The sequence below is a fragment of the Sinocyclocheilus grahami genome, unplaced genomic scaffold, assembly GCF_001515645.1.
Source record: "Sinocyclocheilus grahami isolate Dianchi unplaced genomic scaffold, SAMN03320097.WGS_v1.1 scaffold759.1, whole genome shotgun sequence".
Classification (NCBI taxonomy): Eukaryota; Metazoa; Chordata; class Actinopteri; order Cypriniformes; family Cyprinidae; genus Sinocyclocheilus; species Sinocyclocheilus grahami.
The window spans coordinates 921889-930672 of NW_015505938.1; the positions used below are offsets into that span (position 1 = coordinate 921889).

An 8784-nucleotide genomic window follows, 5' to 3' on the forward strand; every position below is an offset into this window, starting at 1 on the left:
TCTCTTGTTAAATATAACATTCTAAAATCTCTTGTTAAATATAACATTCTAAAATCTCTTGTTAAATATAACATTCTAAATTCTCTTGTTAAATATAACATTCTAAATTCTCTTGTTAAATATAACATTCTAAAATCTCTTGTTAAATATAACATTCTAAAATCTCATTCTAAAATCTTTTGTCTAAAATCTCATTCCAAAATCTCTTGTTAAATATCACATTCTAAAATCTCTTGTCTAAAATCTCATTCTAAAATCTCTTGCGAAATTTAACATTCTAAAATCTCATTCTAAAATCTCTTGTTAAATATAACATTCTAAAATCTCATTCTAAAATCTCTTGTTAAATATAACATTCTAAAATCTCATTCTAAAATCTCTTGTTAAATGTCTCATTCTAAAATCTCATTCTAAAATCTCATGTTAAATATAACATTCTAAAATCTCACTCTAAAATCTTGTCTAAAATCTCGTTAAACCTAACATTCTAAAATCTCATTCCAAAATCTCTTGTTAAATATAACATTCTAAAATCTCATGTTAAATATAACATTCTAAAATCTCATGTTAAACATAACATTCTAAAATCTCATTCTAAAATCTTTTGTCTAAAATCTCATTCTAAAATCTCATGTTAAATATAACATTCTAAAATCTCGTCTAAAATCTCGTTAAACCTAACATTCTAAAATCTCATTCTAAAATCTCTTGTTAAATATAACATTCTAAAATCTCATTCTAAAATCTCTTGTTAAATGTAACATTCTAAAATCTCACTAAAAAATCTCGTCTAAAATCTCATTCTAAAATCTCATTCTAAAATCTCATGTTAAATATAACATTCTAAAATCTCTTGTTAAATATAACATTCTAAAAATTTTAAATATTACATTCTAAAATCTCTAAAATCTAGACCATAACATTATTAACAAATTCTGTGATTCTGGGCCGTAATCACAGACACTTATCATGGGTTGTTGATGTTCATTCTAACCTGGACTCACAATAGTCTGATGCACAATAACTCAAATCTGCACCAGATATGCCTTTATATGCCGAAGCGTCCAAAGATGCTGATTCCTGTCCTCTCGGCTGCTTCTGAAGGTGGTTTAACCTCAGGCCATCAGTAAATATCACTGGCTACATCCTGCTGACCACAGAAGAGAATGAAATGGCTTCCCACTAGGATGACCGCCCTTTCAGTAACTTCAATCCTGCCTGAGAGCGCAGCAGCACACCGCGGCCCCAGACATTTCCACATCATTAGCTGTCATGAGACCGCCTCAGAGGGACAGTGTGAGGCTGTTACCCTGATCTGAGAGCAGTTAGTATTTTCAGTTAATATTTGATGAAGGGAAGCATTTCATAGCGTCAAAAATTAAACCGGAGGTTATAATGTGGTGTGACCTCTGGGCAAAACCAAATTTGTCTTTTATAATCTTTCAAAAAATATTTTACCTGTGAAACAATTTTTCTGTTGATAACCAATTAACCAATATTATCGCAGAGCTCTGGAATACGTCATTCTGTTTGGTCATTAGCATGATGCCAATTTATGTATAATGACGTCCATACAATGGTTTCCTATGCAGTGGCTCTATTTTTAATCTCTTTTATATTACTTCATAAATTAAACAAATTAATATTTCTTGTCCATTTATTCATTTATGCAGTATTTCTGAAATGTCTGGTGCTTTGGAGCCACAAAAAATGGATAAATGAATTGCATTATATGCCTCAATCAATCAATCAATCAATCAATCAATCAACGAAAGGTAAATAAATTACAAATAGAAAATATTCATCAAAGTATATTATGAATTATAGATTTAATGTTAATAATTATATTTTGTGAATGACAATTTGGATTTAGTATTTTTCCCCAAATTAAAATATATAATTTAGACAATATTTTATATAAAAACACGGCCAAGCAGGTAATAGTATTTAAATAAAATATTTATATAAAAATATTTAAATGATTAATTTAATTATTAAAATATTTTAACATTTATTGAATTGTGATTATTATTATTATTCTTATTATTAATAATAATAATTTTAAACTGGTGACATACTGCTGCCAAAACAAATTTATGAGGAACAAAAACAAAATGGGTCACAATGTCTGGCTTTTTTCATATATGATGCATATATATATATATGGTCGCCGTGATCTAGTCAAGTAAGACATGTTCCTGGTTCAACATCTTTTGTTGATCCTGGATCAACATTACTGTCCAAAATACAGACAGTATTATATACATATATATAAACAATATGAGTACTATGAGAACTTATTCCATATAAAAAAAGTGAAGTTTGCTGCTATCTAGGTAGCTAGGTACATAATATAAGTAATAACTAGAAATATGATTATCTTTTTGTACATTATGCATTACATATGTAATAGTAATGTTAGTAATAGCAATCAAATCAAATTCTGTTGTTTTTATTTATAGTACTATGTTGAGATCACATGACCACCGTATACTACTCACGTTGTCTGTAACCCTTTACTTGTTTGGACCCTTTTATTGGGGAAAAATAATAGCTGAGAAATACAACTGGCACTGGTAACCACAATCATATTGTGTGTGCGCTGTTGCAACCAGGCTGGTGTCAATATAAACTCCAGGATCACTGTATTGAATCATAAGATAGAAATGACTTTGTGCAGCTTTTCCCTGGTATGATAATGTCAAATCAACACTGTGTTTGTAGCTGAAGGCAGGAGACTCACTTGTGAGCGTAGCCGTCTGGAGACGTGGTCAGGTTGACCTGCATGACTGTTTGAAACTCAGTATCGTTGCAGCAGTACTTGAAGGCCGTGTTGTTATGGTGGCAGCAGAACATGTACGTCTTGTTGTCCGAGAGACGAGGACAGTGGAATCCAAAGTGGTAGCGCCCTTTGTGGTCGGTGTAAGGCTCACACACCCGAAAATGAGCAGAGAGAGCTGTGCGGAAAGACAATGATAGATAGGACAGTGAGCGTGTGATGTGAGATTGTTAATGTAATATAATATATATCTGATATAATATAAGAAGTCAAATGTCAGATTCATGATTACTTTGTTATTTTTGGGCATTTTTGCTTCAATTGTAAAACATGAATGGCATGGGGATGTTGCAGGCTGGACTCGAACATTCATCGCTTGCATGAGAACCACTGCTTAATGTGTTTTGTTGCATGCAGTTCAGCTAGCAGTTCAATTTCAAACGGCTGATCTTCAGCCAAGTCTTTTAATTAATAAGAGATGCATTTTAGTACATTTCAGTTATAATTCACTCTGATTTAATGATGCTCACCACATTTAGTGGAGCTCTCAGAAACGGGATGTTATTCTGAAGCGTAAAAACGTGCCTGTAATAATTTTCTCACTGATTCGAGCACATGCACAAAAGCCATGCTACAAGGCTTGTTTTTAATGTATGACAGTCATAGTTCTGCTTCATTATTCATCTCTGAATTCAAAACCGAGAGTGACAGCGAGGTCTGAGCGACTAACCCATGTTGACACGATTCACCCCGAACAACTCGAACAGAACCAGCAGACACAACAGCTCACAGACATCGCATAGGAAAGCCTACTTCTCTTCTCGCTCAGCACCACATGCACTTGTTTTGAATCTCAATCACTAAGAGTTTCAGCCTAAATAGCTCGGATACGTTTATAGGTGGTACAGACGTACTAAACAAAACCTTGATTTCCTCACAGACTAAGGCCTTTATGATAAATCTGCACTTCTTCATGAAAACTTGCAAACTTCAGCTTGAGTTTCTATTTCTTTCAGGCTGAACCCGATTTGTTTAATTAGACAAATGTGAGAGGAAAAGTGAGGAGAGCTAGAGCTTCAAAACTCATTTAGACGGGTGCGAATTATGAGGGTTTTGAGGTAGTTTAATTAAGTCGTGAAGACCCCCAAAAGGAAGTCAAACACAAAGGGTCGAGAATCTTAAGAAGTACAAGTACTAAACAGTTCCTATGTATAACATAATGAACATTTCCAAACAATATTTTAGTAATCAAAGTTTGATTGCAAGTTAGTAAGAAACAGAAGTCGTGTTCGCCTGAGGAGGTAACCATAGCAACAATATGCCTTATAACCATACGTTATGAACAAAACATAAGTGCTGGCATTATTTTTCAGTTTATATTTAACTTCACTTCATATTATAAGTGTCATAAAACGGTAAAAAAAAAAAGCTGGTCCTTAAGTAAGTTAACACTTCTAGTGAATGTTGTGAAGTTCTAGTGAATCTAGCTTTGAGGCCCTAAAAAAAGATATATATATATATATTTAATAATCGTATCGATATATAATATAATCATTATATATATATAAGACAAAAATATTAAATCAAAGACAAAAAGGGATTTTAAAGCATCAAAACAAAAGTTTAATACAGCTTTAAATTTGTTTCATTTTTCTTTAAAATGTTCTTTAATTAGAATGTATTTAATAAAAAATAAAAAAATTCTGAGCATGACTATCATGCATTTTTAACATGATTTACAGAAAAGATGTCATTCAGTGTAACAATACTTCATATTACAAAAAAATATAAATATGCAAACTACAAATCAGGCATATTTAGAACCAGAATCATTAGATGACATTAAAAGACTCTGTTTAAGAATCACAGGATGTCTCGCTTTAGATCCATGTATATGTGTGTGTGTATGCGTGGCTTTATTTTTTTATGATATTTTGATATTCACCACGCCGCATATCTAAAGAGTCGTGACACCATCGTGGTTTGTTTCATGAGGATTTTCTCCTTGCTGTCCAAGGCTTTAAACTCTGCTGCAGAGGGAATGACTCACGCCTGTCTTTAATAATTAAAGAGGTTTTTCGATTTGATCCAGCTTTATGACCTGTAATCTCACACAATCTCACACCCGATCAATGTTATGGAAGCTTCAGTCTCCCAGCGGAGGCAGAACTCACAGTGAGACACCATCTAAAGCTCAGTGAGACACAGATGGACAATGGATGAAACAAATTGGACCGCACAGAGATTCTGGGAAAAGAATGGCCGTATGAGAGCGGTAAATCTGATAAGAGGATGCTTCTTCATCTACAGGCACCTTTATGTCCCACGGGTTGCTTTTTATTGAAACAAATGGATTTCAACTCTGTTGTGGTCACTTTAGATCGGTCTTAAACCATGTCTTCATCCTTTATTTTTTCTATTTAATATTTTACCCCTTTTCCACATAATAAAAATGAATTACATTTTTAAAACTATAAGAATTAAATATAAGAATATATATATTATATTATTAGAATGTAATTCTTATTATAGTTTTAAAATGTAATATTTTTATTATAAAATATTTATAAAATAATAAAAAAATGTTTTGCTAAAAAAATAGAGAAAAATCTATCAGTTTGCACCTAACAAAGTTAAATGCTCTTATAAAAATTCGATTTTCAATTTAATAAATGACTAAATTATCAAATAAAGTTATCCAAAAGTGAAAAATTCAAAGATAAAACTCAACTTTGTTGTCGTCTTGAACCATGTCTTTAATGCCTTTTCCCCATATATAAATGTTAATTACTACATTTTTAAAGCTATACAAAGAATTAAAATCAACACAAATGAAAACGAAATGAAAAAATGTTTTTTTTTACTGTGATTAAATGAAACAAATTAAATACACATTTTTGCACAAATTTTAATCTGCACCTAATAAAGATTATTTTATATTAAATATATTTTGAGCATTTTTAATTAATCAAGTGAATAAATGTACACTCTAAAAAATGCTGGGTTAAATATAGACAAACCCAGCTATTGGGTTGTTTTGACCTGGTTGGTTTGTCCCTTTTTAACCCAGCATTTTTTAGTGTATATTCTGTATTATCAAATAATTTAAAATATTCCAAATGTGTGGAAATATTATATTTACAGTTTAATCGATAATATTGTTTACTTTCTAATTCTTCACAGGCCCAAAAGTACCTATAGTTGAAGAAACATCCAAGTGCTTTTGAATATTATGTCAGTTTTAGATATTTCTCAGGGTTTCTGATGCCTCAGTTTGCTTCTGTCAGCAGAATCCAGACAGCAGGTACACTCTTAAAAATAAAGGTGCTTCACGATGCCATAGAAGAACCTTTTTGTTTAAATGGTTCCATAAAGAACTTTTAACATCTGAAGAACCTTTCTGTTTCACAAAAGGTTATTTGTGGTGAAAGAATGTTCTTCATATTATAAAAGAAAGAGATGGTTCTTTAAAGAACCTTTGACTGAATGGTTCTTTGTGGAACCAAAAATGGTTCTTCTATAGCATCGCTTGAAGAACCTTTTGAAGCACCTTTATTTTTAAGAGTGTACATAATGAACCGCTGTTGCGTATGTACGTCCAACCAAACCATCTGCCCACGTCCTCTTACCTGTAGTAGACAGAACGAGGAAGATGATGGTCAGGATGTTGAAGGAGTGATGATTGGTGACACTCATCTTCTTGTCCTCCCTCAGGGGAGGATGGAGACATGAAGCCTGACAGCTTCAGCTGCTTCCAGATGCCATCTTCATCCCCAGCTTCTGTTCATGACTGCGACAGTTTGCCAGCACACCTGTAGCAGAAGAGGGCAGGTGTTTTGATCACGCCAAGACATCTGTACGGTAAGATCTGACACTGCTCGTGTCTTTCTTCAGTCCAAGATTGCGCGAATCTGCTCCTGGAAGTTCACCTTACTCCAGCCTGCTTTGTCAAGCCAAACCAAAAAGCTGCCAGAATTCAAAACCAGAATGCCACAAAAATCTGGTGTAGAAACCGTTTTCACTCAGAAATTGTTAGTAAATTTCACCACCAAGTAACATGTTGAACATTTTAAGTAGAAAGACTGAAATGGTGTTTTCTTGGAAAATGACTCGAACTTCAACAGACAGTGTATTTAAAAGGTAAACGCACATGAACGCCACCAGATTTAATTAATTTTAATGCAATTTGTATATTGTTTGTTGAAAAACAGCAATGAAGCTTGCACGAAAATGAAAATCTAATTTTGCACCAGTGCAAGCATGCTTAAATATACACAAAGCATGAATTACACAAAATTTACATTTAACTTTTAGCTATAGTTTCTTGTCTTTCTTGAGAAATAAAAAAGAGAGGAAAGAATATGTGTAACTACCAAATAGGACTTGAAGGCACCAAAATTGACCCTGCTGCGCTGCATTATGGGTAATGTAGTGTTTGTACTTTGTGAGAACAGGAAGTCCGTTCATCATGTGCTCATTTTGAAAACTGCAGGTGTAATTAAAAAGTGACTTCCTGTTCTTCAGCAGCTATATTTAGTGATGTGTTTTCCCTCATTCATTATTCCACAAGTGGCATGTTTCCTCTGGTAAGATAAAATCCTCTTTTTATTGAATCACATGTGCTGTTGATTTCATATCCATAGCAGCATGAAATTAGTCTATGAACCTTCTTTCTTTGTCTAAAAGATTGTACAGTGGATATGGAAAAGAATCCCCCCCTGTTTTTGACATGTTAGTGTTATATCTTTCATTTGGATGTTATAAGTTGCACTGAGTAAATGCAGCTGGATAAAACAAAAACTGTGTCCATCTTCATTTCAGGCTGCAAAGCAACAAAATTTGATTATTTTAAAGGGGCTGATTCTTTTCTATACCCACTGTACCTCAAATTTGAATTAACTTTGATGTTAAAAGTAATGGTAGGAACTTTGAACCAACTAAACCAATTGCTTTGCAAAATGATTCACTATTTCAAAACAATTGCAGATGTTTTATTGAAAGCACAATCTATTAAACGCAATCATCAAATCCAGTACCATTAAATGTGAAGAGTCTGTATGATGCGTGTTATTTTATTAAATTGTAGGGCTTGTTTTGTTTGTTTTATGTACATTTTGGTTTAACAGGCCAGTAAGCGATTATTCATTTCAAATCTTCCTTATTTGTTTTAGGGCAAAATCATCAGTTTTTGATCGCTAAGTATGACGAGTGTAGCAATGGCTAATTATTTGCAATTGTATTGAATCTTAGCAGTCGATGAAGGTCTGACAGTGTCAGACATTTTAAGTCGTCGTCTTTAACCAAAAAGTGTTTTCAATGGTCATAATCAGTTAATCAATAATTAGTGTGTCTGTATGATGTCATATGTATTCTAGCAACATCTTATTAGCCATTCCTTCACGGATTATGGTCATACAATCAAACTGACCTTGAGTTTTTTGAGGTTCTCACAAGTGGACGTTGTCATAGTTGGGTAAATTTGGATAGTGGTGAACAGAAACTGCAACAAATATAATTTGTATGTTTCCTTTTGCCGCTTCGCAGAAGAAAAATCCACTATAGTGTTCCTACTAGGGCTGCACGATAAATCGAAATGGAATCGAGATCGCGATTCGACAGAAGCTGCAATTGTCATGCGTATCTTTCAGTGAAGCACAGTTCTGTGATCAGCAGTAAATCTCCAACCAAAGGCCAGAGGGCGCTCTCGCGCTGAAACTCCAAATACACCTCGCAGAAGAAACCCATAAAATGCCTATCGCTGCAGCTGAATAAACAGAAGATTCAACTGCTTTCATTGATTCAACGTGACTAATAAACACACGACTACGGCAATATATGGTTTATCTAAGTTCTTATTATTATAATTTTCATTAAAATAAAGTATATTTATAATGAAATGCCTTTATCACTGCTTAAATACTATGAAATATGTTGAGTGCCTTATTCTGTGTAAGAAGCCACATCATCTCACAGAAGGATTTATTTCAAACACTCGACTGACGTTA

The 8784-nt window shown here is 33.2% G+C and overlaps 1 protein-coding gene and 1 long non-coding RNA gene across 2 annotated transcripts in view; one reads left to right on the forward strand and one right to left on the reverse strand.

Moving 5' to 3' along the window:
- Window positions 1-6495, reverse strand: part of LOC107561188 (uncharacterized protein KIAA1644 homolog) — a 16814-nt gene extending 10319 nt beyond the window's left edge. The window contains exons 1-2 of the mRNA XM_016245568.1: window positions 6409-6495; window positions 2744-2957 (exon numbers count right to left, since the gene is read on the reverse strand). Coding sequence (XP_016101054.1) covers window positions 2744-2957; window positions 6409-6475 — 281 coding nt within the window. The 5' untranslated portion in view covers window positions 6476-6495. The remainder of the gene's footprint in view (window positions 1-2743; window positions 2958-6408) is intronic.
- Window positions 1-8784, forward strand: part of LOC107561190 (uncharacterized) — a 43126-nt gene that overhangs the window by 13614 nt on the left and 20728 nt on the right. The window contains exon 2 of the long non-coding RNA XR_001605822.1: window positions 6494-6640. This is a non-coding gene — a long non-coding RNA (uncharacterized lncRNA). The remainder of the gene's footprint in view (window positions 1-6493; window positions 6641-8784) is intronic.